At 40.2% G+C, this 20911-nt stretch overlaps 1 protein-coding gene across 1 annotated transcript in view; it reads left to right on the top strand.

Annotated features, from left to right (window-relative positions):
• The window catches only part of Kcnh5 (potassium voltage-gated channel subfamily H member 5), a 285962-nt gene that overhangs the window by 72014 nt on the left and 193037 nt on the right, over positions 1–20911 (top strand). Inside the window, exon 7 of the mRNA XM_032907944.1 lies at positions 13614–14040. Within this exon, the coding sequence (XP_032763835.1) occupies positions 13614–14040 (427 nt within the window). The remainder of the gene's footprint in view (positions 1–13613; positions 14041–20911) is intronic.

Genomic DNA, 20911 nt, shown 5'->3' with positions numbered 1-20911 from the left:
GTTTGGGGGAGGGCAGTTTCAGATCTCATTGCTTTAAGTCAAGGTAGCTCTAGTGTTCCTTTCTCATTTATGACTTGTCTGTTGTGGGAAGATGGGCAGATACCACAGATTACTATGAGGTCAATCCCTATAGAAGAGGTTTGTTTTACCAATGAGCAGTAATTGCTATCTTGCCTGCTTTCTGAGTCGGTGGTAACCATTGGCAGTCTTGTGAGTTGACAGGGTTAATTGGTCAGTACTGTAGGTACAGATACAGATTTTACTTTGTATTCTTTTTGGGGGATGCCCGTTTTCTTCTCTCCTTCGCTCTCTTCCTCCTCTCTTTCACTCCATTTTTCTTTTTTCTACCCTTCCCCATTTTTCTCTCTCTCTCTCTCTCTCTCTCTCTCTCTCTCTCTCTCTCTCTCTCTCTGCTTCCTCTTTCCCCTCTTCGAGGGTCTCTATATAGCTTAAGCTAGCTTTGAATTGACTCTGTATTTTAGGCTAGTTCAGGGTTTAACAAGCCTCCCCTCTCAAGCTTCTGAGTGCCCGAAATGCAGTGACAAGACAATATGTGTTTGTGCTTAGGTCAGTGTGCCAATTAAATATTAGCTCTCTTCAGATACTATTATTGTTGCACAAGGAATTATATTAAGTTTGGAATGGTCTTCTCAAAAGCTTTTGTTTGATTTTATAGCTGTTATAATTGTTCTAGCCACATAAGATAGTATTTTTATCAATTCCTTTAGAATTGCACACAATGTATTTTAATCATATTTGCCATTCATTCCTCCCCTAACTCCTCTGAGATCAACCCCATACCTCCTCCTCACCACCTCTTTTTAAAATTTTATTTTATTTTAGTAATACAAGGGAATCCAATCGTATTACTTTTATATTCATGGCTGTGGTGCCATTCGCTGGAGCGTAGTCAGCCTACTGAGAGTCACACCTTTAAAGAACCAATTCTCCTTCCTCCAGAAGCCCTTCACTGTCAGTAGTTTCCCATTAGGGGTGAGGCTTGTGAGCCCCTCCCTCTTCCATTGTTCCTGACACTGTTACTGAGGAGATGATCGATATCAGGGATTAGGCAACATTACTTTCTTATAATTACAAGGTTTTAGACTAACTAAACTATACATCTAATGTATCCGTTTGGATTTTAGAATCTATTGTATTTCATGTTCAGTATTAAAGTCTAAAAAGATAAAATTAATAGCAATATGTCTAATTAATGACAATGTTGTCTATATTGGCAAAACTGATTATTTTTATGAGATATATAATATCCATGTTAGCATAAGTGATAGGTTCATACCACTAACATTGATTGTGTTTCTGGTATTCATAGCAAACAATAATTGTTTAAACTGACTTCAGAGATGTGATGGTGCATTTAGAAATACATAAGCGTGACTCAATGAGTATTTATGTTTTCTATTGAAGTCATCCTTTAGGTGCAAAAAGGAAAATGCCTCTCCTTTATTTCCTTCACCGACATGCTCCCAATTATGTAATGGGTTCTTTTTGTATCTAAATGATAGGGATCTTGCAGTGGGTGAGCTTGCAAATCCTCCTGTCTTCATAGAAACAGTTAAGAGAAGTTGTATAAGACATTATTAATAAGAACAAAGAATTTTTTATTCAGGACTATTGGAGAAAGATTGTTGCAATGGAAGTAGGAGAATGAAATCACTTTGCTGAGACAAATCCTGGGAGGGTTGGTCAATGGGATTAGGCCATCTGTGCTTGCTAACTGGAGCTCATCACAGTCAGGTCTAGGGTCTGGACAATAGAGAGGGCTCTGTCTTTTATATGAGTATGTCATGAGAAATATTCCCCAAAGTCCTTGATAAAGAGTAATTTGTGCTTTATAAAACCAGCGAGGGATTAAGGAATTTACATATTAAAGGACTAGAGAAAGAATTTTTTCACTGGACGTTTTCAATGGTAAATGCCCTAAGGAAAGGGAAGTCAGGGGCTTGGACTTGAGATGAGGCCTGCCTGAAGATTAATCAAGTTTTGACCATTTTGGTTAGTTTATATTCCAGTGAGAGAAAAATGCAGTGAAGAAAATGAAAAATTTAAACAGTATATATGTATATATTACATAGCTAATGACTTAAGTGCTTAGAAGTTGAACCACATAGGAAAGACCGTTATGGTTAAATGTAGCTGTTAAGAAAAGATATTCATGTGAGTTTAAGTGATAGGCAGATTAAATAAAAGGATGACATTGTTTTAGAGCACAGAAAAAAAAAGAACAATGTTAGCTTAGAAAGCAAAATATGGTCTTAGATCAGAATGACTAAGGAGGCTTCGGCTCAGTAGACGGCCAATCCTAATGTTAGATGGGTGGGTCTAACACTATGGGGTTGGCTAATGATTAGACTGATGGGGTTGGATAGGGAGAAGTTGGGATCAGAATGGGCTCAAGTGAACAGGGAGTTACTTTCTGACCCCATTTATTTGTCTTGTTTGACATGGATATAATTTTAATGATAGCCCACACGAATGCATGAACATATATTGTCAATAAATCATTAGAAACTTGCTTTAGAAAATGTGATTGCTTGCTCCAAAGTTGTAGCTCTGATCAGGATTTGCAGGTCTTCACTCAACTGTTCCATGATTAATCTGACTTACTCAGTGTTGTCCTCAAGTTTTTCCTCTTCTCTTGGAAGGTTAAGTTTGTTCATTTTTGTTGTCTGCTGCTGTTGTTTTTGTAGCTCTAGATAAGATGATCATTTGCATTAGCGTATTTGATAGAGGAAATCACCTTCCCCTAGGTGGATGGGTCTCTTTGAGTATGTTAAGGACGCAAAATGGAATGAAAATAGAAAAAAAGAGGAATTTCTTTTCCTCTTCCTCCCCACTCCTCCTTCTCCTCTTCCTCCTCCTCTTCCTAATCCTTCTCCTCCTCCTTATTCTCCCTTTTCTCCTTCCTCTTCTTTGCCTTCTTTGTTCTCTTCTGTTTGATAACTTGATTGGGTCTTGGGTCTTTCATCCATTTTGTCTCGCTCAGAGATGAGGACTAATAAAACAGCTTTGATTCTTAGTCCTCAGACTTGGATTTGATTATGCTGTTGGCCCTCCTGGAACTTCGATTTACAGATGCTAACACCTGGGCCTGTGAAGCCATTATAATATGTGAGCTAATTTCTTAAACCTCTTTTTTTTTTGACATAGATATAAATAAGGGTCTCTTTGTGGCTGCCTACATCTCTCGTGATTGATGTGATACCTTATACATCTGTATTTTTTCTCTCTTTATACTATCTATTTCTACTTCTATCTGTAAGTCTCCTATTGGCTCTGCTTCCCTGGAAAACTCTGGTTCATGCACTGTCCTAGTTTTCCTCTCCATTGCTGAGGTAAAACACTGACCCAAAGCAAACCTGGATGAAAGGATTTATTTGCTCTATGCTTTCATGTCATAGGCAAGTCAGGGCATGAACCCAAGGAGAGCCGAGGCAGGGACCATGGCAGAAAGCCATTTACTCATTTGCTGTCCATAGCTTGCTCAGCTTGCTTCCTTATGCAATCCAGGGCCACCTGGCCAGGGTAGTCCCTTCCACCTGGTCTGAGCCATTTCACATCAATCATAAAAATGCCTCACAGACTTGTCTACAGGGCAGCCCAGTGGAGACAATTCCTCATTTGAGGCTCTCTTTCCTGGTAGCCCTAATTTGTGTCAAGTGAATAAAAAACTAATAGGCACACATACTTAAAGTCTCCCCTTCTCATTTGTTTACATAGTTAATTGCTTCAGTATTTTTCTGTTTCAAATTTCATTGCCTGTGACTTTATTCAGCCAGCATTTCTTGGACTAATTGTCAGTGCTTTAAAGCAAGAGTCCCAGCTTCTTTGAAGAAAGAAATATCTAAGAGAAGTCTCTAAAGCAATGCTACTTAAGCTCAGATCTGAAAGATAAGTAGACATTTGTCAGGCAAAAGAAGCAGCTGGGAGGTTAGAGACACTGTTTTAAACAGTGAGCTTGAAGATCCACTAGGAGAAAGAGAATATGGGGTTTTCTGAAGGAAGGAAAGAAGTTCTCTATTAACAGAGCACAGAGAGCATGAGGCACCTGCAGATTGAAACTGGGGAGTGGGGAGAAGGCAGATTGTGTTGCGGAGTTTAGATTTGATTATAAAGGCTATAAAATGTATACGAGGAGGAGTTCCAAGTGTCCTCCAACTTTGTTTAATTGTAAATATAATGTTTGGAGAAAGCAGAGGTTTTAGCTAACATACCTCTTTGTATGTTGTATATTTTGATCAGGCCTTCTATTTGCTGTTGACCCAATGGTTATTTGTTAAAAGGTCTCTGTAATGGAAAGCATTAAAAAAGTTAGTAAATTTTTGGTGCTAAATGAAAACATCCCCCTTTTAACCTGTTGTCTGTCTGTCTGTCTACCTATGCAAATCATTGTGATTCAGTAAGAACACAAATTGGCTAAAGCAGGTGTCATGTACAAGTCATTTAAATTCAGCTCCCTTACTGAAGGATGTTGCTAATGCTTGGAGTAATTAGGAGTATTTCCCTACGGAGCTCTTGGTAGCATGAGTCAGAGAAGAAAGTTCTGAATAGAAAGGAGGCAATAGAATTTGTTATCTGGGTTAGAGGTTCACATAACAAATGTAGTTTGCAATTTTCTCTCAGTCTTCAGATTGTACTCTGCAAAAGGAAATGGAAATGGACTGTGTAGTCACTCATGTATAAAATCTATTTAGAGTAAGAGCCCAGTACTTATGAAACAGAGCTTATTGTTTTGTGATTTCTATCCATTCGTCTAATATAGTCTATCTGTGAAAATTAAATATCTACTCATTATTTATTATAATATCAATGCTGAAGGAGTTAGAAGTTATTATGAGAGACATACTTATTATTTTATTCTTTTAGTAGTGGACTATTTTTGAATGGCTACTATGTGCCAAAATACTACAAGATGTCCTGTGGATGAAAGAATGGACAAAAAATGATGGGACCAGGCAATCACAAATACAAATATAGTGATAAAAATGTATAGTTAGCTTTGAAATGACTTGGTTAGATAGGAAAGGAAAGGTATCACTGAGAGAAGATGATTGTGCTGAGCTGTAACGTCTTAATAGACAGGGACACAAAAGGTTCATAGAACATTCCTTCTAGAGCAAATGAAAATACAGAGTCCTTGTGTTTGAGGGAGCTGTCATAGTCAAAGGATAGGAAGCAAGGTGATTGGGGAACAGAAGAGTGGTGTAAATTGAGATTGGTGTGATAAGCATGGGCTAGATTATGTATGAGCAAAGCTGGACAAATTGGAAAAATTGAGAGCTTTGATGATGAACCTGCAGTGATTTTGATGATGAAACTTTTTAATTGTAATGCTCATAACAGACTGAATGCATTAAAATAAATGCCTTGAAGCATCTTGGAGTTGTAGAAGAGAGAGTCTCATACTGTGGTGACAGTGGAGATGGAGGAGAATAAATATTTGAGAGATATTTAGGGGTTAAAACCAATACAATTTAAAATAGATAAGGAGTAAGGTATGTTAACAAAAGATGTCAAGGATACTTCCTTGTGTCTGATTTCTTAATCAGAAAACATCTTTAAGACAGAGAAAGAGTATGTTATCCCTTCTATTGAGAGACATAAAAATACTAAAAAGTTAATACTTTCTATGGGAAAACATAATTGGATGAGGAATAGGTTAGAGCTAAAGTGGAGATAGTTTAAAATACAGAGGGTAAATGAAGTTCCAAATAAAATAGCAAAGTTTCTAAGTAGTTGCAAATGCATTGCAGCTGACTAGAGAACTGATATGACGGCTGACTAGAGAACTGATATGACGGCTGACTAGAGAATTGATATGACACTCTACTATGTGGTATCCTCAATCTTGACCAGGTGTAAAGAAAGTTAATAATTGGTGAGGAATCAGATTTTGGTAGAGAGTATAAGAAGAGTAAGGAGTGCTAAGGAATTTCTAGTGTTGATGTTGCTAAAATCATGGTGCTTGTCTTAGTTAGGGCTTCTATTGTTACAACAAAACACCATGACCAAAAAGCAAACTGGGGAGGAAAGGGTGTATTTGGCTTACACTTCCAGTTCATGATCCATCACTTGAGGAAGTCAGGACAAGAACTCAAGTAGGGCTGAAACCTGGAGAGAGGAGCTAATGTAGAGGTCATGGAGGGATGCTGGTTACTGGCTTGCTTCCCATTGCTTGCCCAGTCTGCTTTCTTGTAGAACCTAGGACTACCACATCAGGGATGGATGGCACCACCCACCATGGTCTGGGTCCTTTCATGTCCATCACTAATTGGGAAAGTGTCTTAGAGCTGGGTCTCAACTGAGATCAACTTAGATATTTCCTCAACTGAGGCTCCCTCCTCTTTGATGACTAATTTGTGTCAAGTTGACTAAGTCAGTATAATCCTGCTTAATAAGAGAAAGAGATTCCCGAGGATTGCGCGATTGGGGAAAGTGTCTGCTGTATGGCTGGGATTGAACTACTGTTGCATGTTGTACCTGCACCACTGAACTTGATGGAGAATAGATTGTGATCTGATGGAAGGATTTTTGACTTCAAGGTTATTGAGTCTGCAGTGGGTGTGGTGCATTTCAGATTGTGTCCATAGGCATGGATATCTGAGAAGTGGGAAAGTTGTTGCAGTTAAGCTGGCAGATGATCTCTGATGTTGTTTTGTTGAAAGAACTGTTTGCATTCATGCCACTTAAAGTAATGATGAGATCTTAGGTAAGACTGGATTTCAGAAATACTTTAAAGATATATGCAGACATATCTTTGTGTTCCTTGTTATGGAGAATTTACAGTTATGAATCCATGTAAAGTAGTTAGAACATACTTTATAATGTATTAGACAAATAATACCTAACAATTACATATTATATATTGTTTTAATTCACAACCCCATGTCTTACCTACTTGATTATTTTGGTTAAAATCTACTGTGTCAGATTGATATTTATATTTTCTTCTGCACTTCAACTGTGACATATTTTACTTATAACTGACAAGTCTGGGATTTAATTGAATAGTTCTGATTTAGGTGGTCTTGGACTTATTTTAGTCAAGTTCACCCATATATCAGTAGTGGCTTCTGGGGTCACTGGAGCTGATGATGCAAAGGGTAGCTTCTGTCGCCTCTTCTCTCCAAAAGCTTGTTTAGTCTTCCTCACATGGAGGGCTTCTAAGAACATGAGTAGAGCTGTGCAGAGGATTCGTGGTCTAGGTTGGAACTGACACAGTGTCATTCATATCACATTCTGCTGGGCAAAGCCAGCCAGAAGGCTGGCTCCAATGTGAGGGCTCTGAAATAAATCTGATCTCTTAATGGGGTCCCGAATTACTTTGAAGAGGAAACTGATATAGTAAGAGGAGAAATAATCCCAGCTGTGGTTTGAAAAAAAATATTGGTTTGTCACAAAATTCTATGTGGCAAGATGGCACAATATAAGTGAAAAGCCATGCAGCAGGACATTGTGCTTCAATATCTGCTCTTTTGCCTTCCCTTAATTGTCATGGGACCCTTGGAGAGGCAAGTCCTTTGATTATTCTTATGTTTATACAACAAGGAAAGGAAGAAAGCAGGAAGGGATGTTGGCTGAATTAGTCTACTATAGTGAATGATCAATAACTGGATGGATTGATGAGTGTTTTGTATGGCTTTATCGTTGCTAGGATTTCTTAAGGTGGCAATTCACAAACCAAGGAAGAGTTTATAGCATGGAATTTATCTTGCTCTAGAATGTTCCTTGCTCTCCTATGCCCTGGGAGCCTTGTCAAGGAAGGAAACTGGCAAGGATGGTGAAGGAGATGGGAAGCCTGAGAATCCACCTATTAACCCTGCTGTGTTCTATTACACATTTGCTGTGTTTGATATTTTTTTTTCCACCAGAAGAGCCCCAGGGATTCATGCTGTGAGATCTCAGGGGTAAGGCAGAAAGTCATAGGGTGCAGAGGAGGGCACAAAACGACTGAAAAGTTTGGAGGAAATGAAGCAGGAAATGAAAGAATATGTAGCACTGGTGGAAAATAGAGAATCAAGAAACTGTTGTTAAAAGTATGGGTAGAAAAAGAGAGATGTTTTTGAAGATACCTCTATAAAAGATCCAGTATTATCAGAGGAGTAAAAAGAAAATTACCAATGAATTAAATCTAATTTGTGGTCCATTGTGAAGGTCATAGGAATGAACCATAAGATTAGAAAATACTAATATTAGATACAGACTTTGGCTCATCCAGTTCTCTAGTAATAGGACGACGAGGGAGGAATCACTCATTTGAACCTGTATCTGGTAATATTTTAGCATCACAGGCAAGACCATTGGATATTCTGATTCTCTTTAAGAGAAGCACATCAACATTAGGCAGACTGTTCAGGGAACTTCACAAGGCAAACTCCCTATCACTACCTGTCCCCCAACAATGAAAGCTCATCTCCTTCCTTCTAAACCCATAGGGTAATTTATGTTCTTTTTGAACTTCACACAAATGGAATTGTATTGTATATATTCTTTGGTGTTTTGATTTTTCTTAATATAATACTTTTATACTTATTCCTGTTAATTAGGTAGTTTATTAGCTAGTATTAGGTAGTATTAATAATATAGCTAATTAGGTAGTATTAATTAGCTAGTTTATTTTTATATAGTATTCTATTGAATGAAGATAGTATCCCTTATCCATTCTGCAGGGATAGACGTTTGGCTTTAGGTCATTCCAAATATTTATTTGTAATGAGAGCATGAGATTCATTTTTATACAAAGTAATGAGAAGAATTTCTGAACTAAGCCAACTTATTTATCTATTAACTTCGTATAACAGTTTCTGATTAGATGAGACAACAGTAAATTGAACACTGTAGGCAAGATCAAAGGTGAAGTTTGGCATGACTTTTGGTAGCAGAAAGGTCTGATGCACTATTGCTATGTACAAAAATAATGGGAAATGACCTGGAGTGCAGACAAAGATGGGCATGTGGTTATCAAAGCCCATCAGTGTGTTTAATTGTATACGCTGATGAGGCCTCAGGGGATGTGCTCAGTTCTGGTGTTTAGCAAGATTCATATTGTTGGAACTATGAGGGATGTGATGGGACTATGGGTTGCGACCAGAAGACTGCAAAGCATGTGGTTGTGAAGGATGTATTAAGAACGTTGAGGTCTGGGCCTGGGTGATGCTCGCATTGCTTGCTTGCTGTGACCTAGAAGCCTCTCTTCTCTTCTGTGAGCAGTGAAGTGTGAGAATCCCACTACTATAAAATGAAATGACTTGCCACGTGTCTCAGGACTATGTACCTCCATAGAATACCCTCTGTGACTTTTGCTGTGACTGAGTCCTGCCAATGGAGATTAGACATGCCATCTTTATTCTTTCCTATAGAGAATCGTTTCTAGTCTATAGAGAATGACCCTTTATGAGCCGGCTTGCAGGTTAGTGTCGTGCTCTCGGCAGACTGGGTTTCAAATGGGCAAAGCACCTGAAGCCAGATTGCTCATGTTTGCTCTTAAATCCTTCTGAAGTAACTCTGTGAACTTTTGAAATGACTGAACTTTTCTGGACCATGTTTTCATGATCCTTATCACATAGAGTTGTTTCGGAGAAGGAAAGAGTTCACAGACAGAAGACACAGAAAGCAGTGCCTGGCATGTGGCAAATACATGGTGCGTATTATCACCTAGACTGTCTTTTTGAAGCAGCAGTGAATGAGCCAACTTTTTGCTCAGCTGACCGCATGGAGCACACGGCCATGGCTATTGATGTCTTTGGTACATTCGTCCATGCATGCCAGTCCAACTAGGAGCCAGGCTGCTCAGGTTAGGTTTTCACAGAATGAGCTCACCCTTTCTTGTGGCCTGTGTATGGGAATGTCGCCGGGTCCTGTCCATTCTCCATTTCTTCAGATTCTTCCCCATTTCCCAAAGTCTATAGGTTTTAGTTCTTTCTCTGCAGTCTTCTGGTGAATCCTGTGCCCTTTAAATGTATGGCCTGGTCAGTGTAGACATAGAGAGAATCTCTATTTCCTATTCGTTTTCTGAACTCTATTCATGCAATGTAAAGTTACAATCATTATTTCTTCTCCACATTATGCTGTCAAGTCAGTTAGGTATAACCAGAGCACCTAGATCTATCTATCTATCTGTCTGTCTATCTATCTATCTATCTATCTATCTATCTATCTATCTATCTATCTATCTATCTATCTATCTTCATTTATGGACTATATTGACTGCTTAATGTAGTTTCAACTGCCAGATCGGTAGCTGATACTAGATACACTGCTCAAGGAGTTTCTAGTTTCCTGGCATGTCATGCATGGAAACAGATTTGTAATAAAGTGTGATTGTGATAATTGCTTTACTAGAGATGTGCAAAGAGTGTATGGCAACACAAAGCTAAACACCCAGTTCTCAGTGGGGAGAGAAGGTGAGAGCAGAACAGTGAGGATAGTGGAGGAGAGACTCTTTGCCATGACATAAGGTCCCAGCCATCAAGAAAATGGGAGGAAAGGATTATTTACATAGCAGGAATGACCCAGTTGCAATGTCCTATGGAGCAGACTGGGATTGCATTCACTGTGGTGAGCAGATCCTGCAGTGGCCTGATAATCATAGAGAGGAATGGCTAGGGTAGATTAGGACTAGATCACTAAGGGTTCACAATGTAACAATACAAAAGTAATATTTAATCCTATGAATAATAAGTTAGTAGAAAATGGTTTAAGGTCAGAAGGGGACATTACATTAGACAGATGTAAATTTTACTAAAGGTTCTGTGCTGGTAGCTTGTAATGTGTGATTTGGGACTTGTAGGAAGTGGTTGTTTGTACCACACAAGTGTAACAATATAGCAACAATGACTAAGACAGAACAAAACATGGAACCGGGACCAAGGTATGGTCATAGGAGCAAAAGGAAAGAAACATTTTGATAAATTCATAAATCTAGGTAAGTGTGGTCCTTGGGCACTTTGAGTAATGAACAGCTCATGACTTGATCTGTCGGAAGGAGGAAAGAATTGAGACTCATAGAGCAGGTTGGTAACAGTTATGTGTATCACAGGACAAGGGATTAAAAATGGAGGTGGAAGAAGTGAAGCATCTCTGTGCCCTACCAACCTTTGGAATCCGTGGGAAACTCACAAGGAAATGCATAGCAGGCATTTCCCTCTTGTTCAACAAACTCAAGTGTGATTTCTGTTGAGTGTTCTGCAAAGAAGTGTTGGGGATCATCCATTCCTATTCATAAGACCAATGAAACCTTAAAAGGGTAGAGGCATGCGTGATAGGAATCCCAGACCATGAAAGAAATGTGGAGAAGGGTAGCTTTGGAAGATGATTTTGCAAAGTGTGCCAGTTGGGGAATTGGTTGAAAATAAGTTAAAAGGGAAAAGGTGGTCATGGAACCAAATCTAAGTTCACAAGGCCCATGTTTTACTTGATTTGGGCCAGGCTGTGTAAACAAACTTTTGAGTAAGTGGCCTCACAGCAGTTGTCCTTCAGGCTGGCCTGCTTCCTTTTGGACGAATCCTCTCTTGCTTTGGGACTCCAATTCTAGTAGATTCTAATTCGTGCATTCTCGCTGGGGTTTGTGGCTCTCTATTAGTTCAAATGGAGTAATGACATCTCCTCTGACTTTCCTTCTGTTTTTAATGGAGAAGAATTCAAGCAGAAATAACTTTTCTGTGCAGCATTTAAAGAGAAGCCCCACCATTTTTCACAAACTCAAGCTACCTAGAAAACAGCATCCACAGCGGCACTTAACTTTCTAAAAATTAAACTCTGAGTTTTCATGAATTTCAATTATGAATTCCTGTAGAGCAGAGGTAAGACATATTTATCTCAATGTCCCCAGCACTCAACGCAGAACCCCAGCATCCAGAAGTGCTCTGCAAACCCTTATCTTCTTTACAATTATACATGTCCATATTTGAGTGTTTCTGAGCTGTCTTGAATCTTCTCACTTTATATAACATTGGTGCCACTGTATAATGCCTATTTGTCTTCTTAATTTTATCCGTCTTCCCTCCCCTTCCTCCTACCCTCCCTCTATTCTTTCTCTTTCCCTCCCTCCATCTTTTCTTTCTCTTTACCCCTCTCCCTTCATCCTTCCCTCCAGTCCTTTTCTCTTTCTTTCTCTCTTCTGTTTATATGTACATGTTTGTGTATGTGGGAAGGAACTGCTCCTCTTCAAACACTATCCACCTTATTTTCATTTCATTTGTTTGTTTATTTATTTATTCATTTGTTATTGAGACAGGGTCTCCTACCAGAGACTGGATGCTCCTGTTTCTGCCTCCCTGGTGCTGGGGACACAAGCACGTGCCACCATACCTGACCTCTTTTACGGGGTCTCCAGGGTCTAAGCTCAGGTTCTCCATACTAGAGCCACAAGCACTTTACTGGCTGAGTTGTCTCCAGGGCCTCACGTCTATGTCTTTTAACTACTTAAAGTTCAGGGTCTTGTTTTTAGTCTGACTTTTGAGTGGAAGAGGATTTATTTTATGACCTGGCATCTGAGAGCTGGTAAGTGAAACCTAAAGCGAGCCAGGCGGAGATGGAAACTTGCCAGGATGGCCTGCAACTTCTCATGTCTCCAGTCGCCTCTGCATCTCGTGTTCTTCTGGCTTTTCTTTCTCTTCAAATTTTCCATGATAATAAGCATCTAAATGTCTAATAGAGTAGATGAATTTTGAAACTATTTTTATTGACTTAAAAGTCAAGAACTTCACAATTCTGTGTTTAGAATCTTGTTTGATGTCATATCTGTCCCACCCTGTCAGTCCGTCTGTCCATTGGTCAGAGTAGGTTAGGATGGATGCTTTACCTGACATCTTGGAAATAGAATTTATGTGAGGTGGTCATGGCTCTCACTTGAATTGCAGGTAAGAACACCCCAGGTCATTGCTTTAATTTTCCTCTGTTTTGCAACCTGTCTAAGGGATGCATTTCCTGCTCCTCCTACTCCCCAGGTAACCTCTCATATGCTTCCAGAAGACCAACTATGGGACCTTTCATGATTTTGATGAATTTCTCAACAAAAATGTGAATGTCTTGCTGTTCTTCCTTTGGATGACTTCTGTAGGGCTGTAACTAGAGAATGTAGGAATTTGGAGTCTTTGTACCAATTCTAGCTTTAGCTCTGCTCATTTGGGTGATTGAAGACAGGGACTAAGGATGATTTTCACTTCTTGCCCCCATATGCACTGAAGAGCTTCTTGTTTCCTCACCAGTCAGACTGGGTTTCCTTATTCAGAAGGTTTACGTGTTTTACCTATTAGAAAGTAAGGGATAAATGGAAACTTTCATAGGAAGAAAAAAGAAAGGGCTCGAATTTACCACCTTTTTATCTGTACCCTGTGCAGAAAACATTTGAAAATTATACTTCTCCTAGACTGAACAGTTCTTAGCTAATGGAAATGTTTCAGCTAGTAAATTTCAAAAATATTCTATTCCTGGGTGGGATAGAATTTGCATTTTAAAGAAAAATATTTACCATTGTGGCTTTTTCTTGCTTGCTTAGGATCTGTATGCTTTTGGTATATAATTAGGTGATCAAATTTATAAAAGTAGCCCATCATAATGTTTCCTACTGTCATTTAATTTTTTCATTTGTACAGGGAATCAGCAGTCTCTTCAGCTCTTTAAAGGTGGTACGCCTCTTACGCCTGGGCCGTGTTGCTAGGAAACTGGACCATTACCTGGAGTATGGAGCAGCGGTCCTTGTGCTCCTGGTATGTGTGTTTGGACTGGTTGCCCACTGGCTGGCCTGCATCTGGTACAGCATTGGAGACTATGAGGTCATTGATGAAGTCACCAACACCATTCAAATAGACAGCTGGCTCTACCAGTTGGCCTTGAGCATTGGGACTCCATATCGCTACAATACCAGTGCAGGGATCTGGGAAGGAGGACCCAGCAAAGACTCGCTGTATGTGTCCTCCCTCTACTTCACCATGACGAGCCTTACAACCATAGGATTTGGAAACATAGCTCCGACCACAGACGTGGAGAAGATGTTCTCAGTGGCCATGATGATGGTTGGCTGTAAGTACCTTTTTTCTTTCTCTATTAAAAAGCAGCTTTAGTCTTTACAGGTTTTTTTTCCTGCCTCTGAACTCTGACTGGATGGAAAGGATCTTTTTCTTAAGAAAGGTTTTAATTGAAATTATTTGTAACTGGTTTACTTTTGAATCAGCCCTAGGAAATAAAAGTGCAAGGAAGGACTGCATTTTACTCTTTGGAATACATTAGCACATGAAAAACTGTGTGTGTGTGTGTGTGTGTGTGTGTGTGTGTGTGTGTGTGTGTGTGTGTGTTGGGGGGGGTGATAAAAAACTCAGACTGGAGAGTCTGCAATTTGATTGCATGCATGGTGTTGAACCTGGCAGCTCTGGAGACGGAACCGGCTCTGGTATCTAGACAGGAGGCGTCTGGCACATTCTGTAGGTTTTGTTGGCAGTTGGATTCCTAAAAAAGCAGATGGGATGTGATGTAAGACCATAAGTTAGAAAATATTTTAGTCAATAACTGAATTTCTGAATTAAAGTGGACTTCAGGATACAATTTGATGTATTCTTTTTTATCTTTCTTATAATGAAGTTAGTGAAAAGAAGTTCATAAATGTAGTCTTTGGACAAACACTATAGTCTGTTGAGTTCATGACAGAGAATGAAAGGGTTGGTGAACTGAAAGCCTTTGTAGTGACAGAGACCAAGACTCAGTTTGCGTGCCTGCCTACAGTGAGTTGGCAGTGCTCTTGAAAGTAGGATGCCCTTTCAAAGAGCTAAAGACCATGTGCTCTGCCTCCACATTCTAACTGATTGACAGCAGAGTTCTAGCCATGAAAGATGCTCAGGCCTTAGATGCTGTTTGCAAATGTCTTGAAGGAAAGTTTCCAGGCATTTCCACCTTCAAGCTGACCTACATGACTCATTGAAGACACCTAGAGTAACTTCAAGATAGCGCTGAAGACATGATCAGCATTAATACGTTCTATAAGCCTTGAAGTCATTATTGCTGGTGTTTTGTATAATTTAGTGTAAGCCTTCTTCTCCTTCTGCTTTTATGAGGCTCCAAACTATAGAGTTTTAGATGTGGGTATTCATGAAAAAGATTCAGGGTCTAGGCCAATGGTTCTCAATCTTCTTAATGCTGTCACCCTTTAACACACTTCCTTATGTTATAGCTCAACAGCGCTACTCTTGAGAATTGTAACATAAATATCTGATATGCAGCATATCTGATGTGTGAACCCTGTAGGGGTTGTGGCCCAAAGGTTAAGAACCACATTCATATGTCAGAGTGTCCAGAAGCTACTGTTGTTATAAAATATAATGTGGCAAGGGGATACCTGGCAGGCCCATGCCAAGGTATGCCACTGAGTAATTATGCTATGCAATAAATCTGCTATAACGGAGGTTTACTGGGGGAAGGGAGAGGAGTGAGGGCCTGGGGAAGAGGCAGACAAGTGGACACGTAGACAGACAAACAGATGAAAGTAGAGCCATGTAGAAATGAGGTAGGGAGGCAGGCAAGGCCAGAAAATGGGAAAGAGAGAATGCTGGAACAGAGAAAGAGAGAGAAAATGTGGGAAAGAGAGGGAGCTAGAGTGGCAGGCAGTCCTTTTATAGGCAGCCCATACCAAGTGCTCCTGGAAGCATGATGCAGGAAGCCAGAGGCAGGAGGCAGGAGGCAGGAGGCAGGAGGCAGGGATTAGGGATCAGGGGAGAGAGGGAGGAATAAGGGGGAAGAGGGGAGGAGACAGGTGATGATATAAGCTGTTGCTAGGTCCCTGAGAGGAGCCTAGCAGAGTAACCTGAAGTTACTTTAACACCAGTGTTAGCAAGTGTTTAGTTCCCTAGTTATTGTGTATTCAGCCACAGAGAAGAGAATAACCAAGTTCTAAGTGTGGATTAGGGCTTCAGTAAGAGCAAGGATTAGAATGCAAGCTGTGTCTCCTCTAGGGGCCTTTGGGGGCCATATTCTACATAGAGAGAGATCTCCCATGATTAATTAAATGTGTACTTATATCGAAAAGATGTTTGGACAATAATGTGATAAAGAAAATGTTCCATCACAGATAGAATTCAGCACTGTGCTGCTTTTAACATTTATGAAAAACATGTTACCTGGTACTTAGGCAAATCTAGAATTGGGTAGAAGTTTGAAGAACTTCTACCTGAACTAGAACTTGCAGTGGTTGTGCAGAGAAGGGCTCTATTCGCCTTGTCTTGATTTCCTTCTTTTATTCCCGGAATACAGTATCCGAGTTTATAGTATATGTTTCACCACAGGTGTTGATTCCTGTAATTATCGTTGCAGGTAAAATACAGAACTGGGAGTTGTGGGTGGAGGTCAGTGTAGCATGCTTGCATAGCATGAGAAGCCCTGATCATTTTTCTCTGCCAGAACTGTGGTGACTTTAATGAAATGTCCCCTGTAGTCCCCTTCATTGAAAATCTTGGTCCCCGATTGACGGTGGGAGGTTTAGGAGATGTGGCCATGTTGGAGGAAGGGTGTCACTGGAGGTGGGTTTTGAGAGTTTGAAACTCATGGCATTTCTAGCTGGCTCTTCTTGCTTCCTACCTTCGGTTCAAAATGTGAGCCTTCAGATTCCTGTTCCTACTTCCATGCCTCTGCGCCACCATGGGGGACTCTAAGCTTCTAGAGCCCTGCGCCCATTTCTTCCACACGATGCTCTGATCATGGTGTTTTATTACCACAATAGAAAAGTAATTGCTACAAACACTCAAAACAGAAAAGATTCATAACTGTCTTAACAGCATAACGATCTTCTCCATGTCATTACAACCCTTCCTCAACCCTTCCCAGTCTCTTCAAATTAATAATCTATTCTACCTCTTTATGATCTTGTGATTTTAAGATGCAATAAAAATGGAATCTTGTAAAATAAAACTTTTAAAAGTTGCCTTTTAAGCTCCAATTAGGCCTTTGATATGAATGGGGTTGGAATTTACTGATAGTTTTCTTCTGGGTTGCATCTTGTGGTTTGGACCACTGCTGTTTAATGGCTCATCTGTTGAAGAACATCTTAATTAAACATTTTAATTGTTATGATTCCTAAGAAGTCTTCATTGTGTGTATGTACTGTCCAGGACGCTGTGTTATGTGAGGACACCTGACCACAAGTGTCCACTGTTCAGAGAACAGAGCCCTTCACAGCCTCCCTGCCCCCCTTCCATTAGGAGCCTTTATTCTCTTAGACAATTTTCCTCTGTTTTCATGACATATACACATATATGATTTTATGTCACTATATGAAACCCAAGGGCTGAAAATTAGAGAAAACATTAAGTATTTGTCTGAGGCTTGTTTAATTAAATTAAAAAGAATATCTCAATCGCACTTATTTTTCTTCCTAAGAAATTCCTTTCTCTTTATGTCTATGAATATGCCCAGTATTCATATCATATTTTCTTTGCCTCTCCTTCCATTTTGGTTGCATAACCTCTCTATCACAGAGAATGCTTCACGAATCAGCAAACAGTTGCAGAGCTTTCTTTCCCCTTCTCCTTACAGAGGAGAACATAAACTGTGTGTACCGCCTGCACCTCTGCCAACTGTGAAGATTTCCCCTCACTGGTGTCTCTCAGGGTTGTCCCAGAAATGGTTGGAACACTGCAGCTGTCCATTTTTGTATGGTGACTGTGTAATATTGTGAACCACCAGTGAAATAGGCCCTAGTCTTCACTTCCTCAGTCATCATAGGGCATATCCCAGGAGCCTACAGGTGCATTCTTGGCAGCAGACAGCGTTGTAACAGGAGTAGAAACCATAGACGTTTGGATGACTTTTTCATGTGACTTGCTTGGGCCTTCAGAACTTGCTTGGGTCCGATCATGTATATACCAATTCCATTTGATAATTGATTGCTACTGTCAACATGCTACGTAAGATCTTAATGGGTCAGATAAAATCCAGCCTATGATGAGCAGCTCAGGTCTCAGTACTTGGTGGTTCATTGTCAAATGTTCCATTTCTACTAAGGCCCAGTAGCAGGTCACAAGCCATCTCTCTAAGGGAGAAGAGTCATCTGCTGATGATGGTAGAACCTTGCTTCAAAATCCCAAATGTCTCTTCTATGATTCACTCAAAGGGTCCTCCAGAGGCTCCAAACAGCATCCCTATCTGCCATGGATACCTCAGGCACCATTGGGTTTACTGGATCACATGGTCTAAGTGGTAGAGCAGCCTGCACACCAGCCTTGAATTGTTTAAGAGCTTTCTGTTCCAGGCCCACTCAAAACTAGCAGCTTTCTAAGCCACTTGGCATATGGTCCAGGGTAACACACTCAAGAGAGGAATGTGTTGTCTCCAGAATCCTTAAAGGCCCACTAAACATTGTGCTTCTTTCTTAGTGGAAGGATGGGCAAATACAATAGCTTATCCTATCTTTCACCTTGGAAGCAATATCTCTGCGTGTCCCGTATACAGAACTTAAGTATTTCATTGAGGTAGAAAACCCTTGAAGTTTTATTGGATTGGTGTGTGTGTGTGTGTGTGTGTGTGTGTGTGTGTGTGTGTGTGTGAAGACAGAGATAGATAGATAGATAGATAGATAGAGAGAGAGAGAGAGAGAGAGAGAGAGAGAGAGAGAGAGAGAGCGCTCAATGGATTGCTATCTCCTGTTCACTTGGTCCAATTAGTATAATGTCAGTTTAACGAACCAATGTGAAATTTGTGGAAGAAACAGATAAGCAAAATTTTGTCTAAGCTATGACACAGGGCTGGAGAGTTGATGTATCCTTGAGGTAAAACTGTAATGGTGTACTACGAGCATTGCCAACTAAAAACAAATTGCTTTTGGTGGTCTTTATGGACAGGTATGGAGGAAAAGGCATTTGCTAGATCAATAGATGCATAATAACATGTACCAGGAGACGTGCTAATCTGCTCAAGAAGGATACCACATCTGGTGGAAAGCCTGCAATTAGAGTCTCTACCTGATCAAGATTTCAAAGATCAACTGTCATTCTCCAGGATCCATCTGCCTTCTGCATTGGCTAAATAAAAGAGTTAAAGGGAGATGTGTTGGGAGTCGTCACCCCTGCATCTTTCAAGTTCTTGACGGTGGCACTAATTTCTGCAGTGCCTCCAGGGGTGTGATACCATTTTTTTCATTCAATTTGCTATTCTCCTTGGCAGAGAAAATGCTAAAGGTTTCCAGTTAGCCTTTCCAACCATAATAGCCATCACTCCACAGGACAGGGAACCAATGTGAGAATTCTGCCAACTTCTAAGTGAACCTATCTAAATTATACATTCAGATGTGCAAGTATGTTTGGGATTTCTCAACTTGGATTCCTTTAGAATGTTTCTACTTTGAAGGGATTACAGATAAAGGTGCTTGTATATCGCAGATATAGTTTCGCATGGATATAGGTTCTAAATTCTCTGTAATAATGACTGGGCTCACAAGTAAATACATATTTAGATATTAAAGAGTTTGCCAAACTCATTTTTGGGATGAGTAGTCCAGAATAGCATTTCATAACATAATCAAAGCAAAATAAAAACTATGTAGAAGTTTAAACACATTCTTATTTCCTTCGTTGCTCAAGCCACAACATCCTACCTAAGACCAAATCAATGTTGTAGATAGCTTGGACTAGTGAAGTACTTTCCTATATTTTCCTTCTATTGCTATTCTTATGCTAAAATCTCTGTGTAGACTCTAGAAGCTAGAATACCCCCTTTAAAAGTAAATACACAGCATCATTCCTTAGCACAGATATCTCAAATGCATACAAAAGAAAATCTAAATTACTTACTGTTTCCACATGTGTGTAGAATGTATTTTATTTTATTTTTATTTGTTCTTTGAGAATTTCATATAATGTGTTTTGATAATATTTACCCCTCCAATCCCTTCCAGATCAACCACATTCCCTACTCTGATGTCTCTCCTTGGTTGTCAACTTGACTGCATCTGGAATTAACTAAAACCCAAGTGGCAGAGTATACTTGTGAGGATATTTCTTAATTAAATCACATGAAGTGGGAAGACCCACTTCTAATCCAAATCTCTTGAAGTGGAAACATACATCTTTTTCATTATTCTTTAATCTATTTTTACAGTCCAGAGTTTATCCCTCTTCCAGTCAAATCCCACACCTCCTCCCTCTCCATCTCCAAGTGGACCCCACCTCATCAGACCTCCCCACTCCCTGGGTGCATCTTCTCTGACTGAGTCCATACCTGGCAGGCCTCTGCTGTATATGTGTTGGAAGGTCTCATATGGTTTGTGTTGCCTGGTTGGTGGTTCCGTATCTGAGAGATCCCCAGGATCCAGGTTAGTTGAGACTGCTGGTTTTTCTATAGGTCTCCCTCCTCCTCAACTTCTTCCAGCTTTTCCCTGATTTAACTACAGGGGTCACCAGCTTCTGTCCATTGGTTTGGTGTAAATATCTGCATCTGACACAGCAGCTTGTTGGGCCTTTTGGAGGGTAGTCATGATAAGCCCTGGTTTGTAAGCACACCATAGCATCAGTAATAGTATCAGGACTTGGGGCCTCCCTCTGAGCTGGATCCTAATGGACTTCCTTTTACTTAGCCTCTTCTCCATGTTTGTCCCTGAAGTTCTTTCAGACAGAAACAATTCTGAGTCTAAATATTTGACTGGAATGGCAACCCCATCCCTCTACTTGATGCCCTGTTGTTCTACTGGAGATAGACTCTACAAGTTCCCTCTCCCCACTGTAGGGTGTTTCATCTAAGGTCCCTCCCTTGGAGGGCTGAGCATTTCTTACCTCCCAGGTCTCTGGTACATTATAGAGGGTTCCCCCCACCTCCTACCTCCCGAGGTAACCCAATGCACACTACACAACTGGGAGGCAGCTCAATAGATTGAATAATGCACTTTCTACCCCACAGAGGAAACCCACTCCTGAGATCA

The sequence above is a fragment of the Rattus rattus genome, chromosome 7 (assembly GCF_011064425.1).
Source record: "Rattus rattus isolate New Zealand chromosome 7, Rrattus_CSIRO_v1, whole genome shotgun sequence".
Classification (NCBI taxonomy): Eukaryota; Metazoa; Chordata; class Mammalia; order Rodentia; family Muridae; genus Rattus; species Rattus rattus.
Note: the sequence above shows the minus strand (reverse complement) of the source record. Positions and strands in the feature narration are given on the sequence as shown.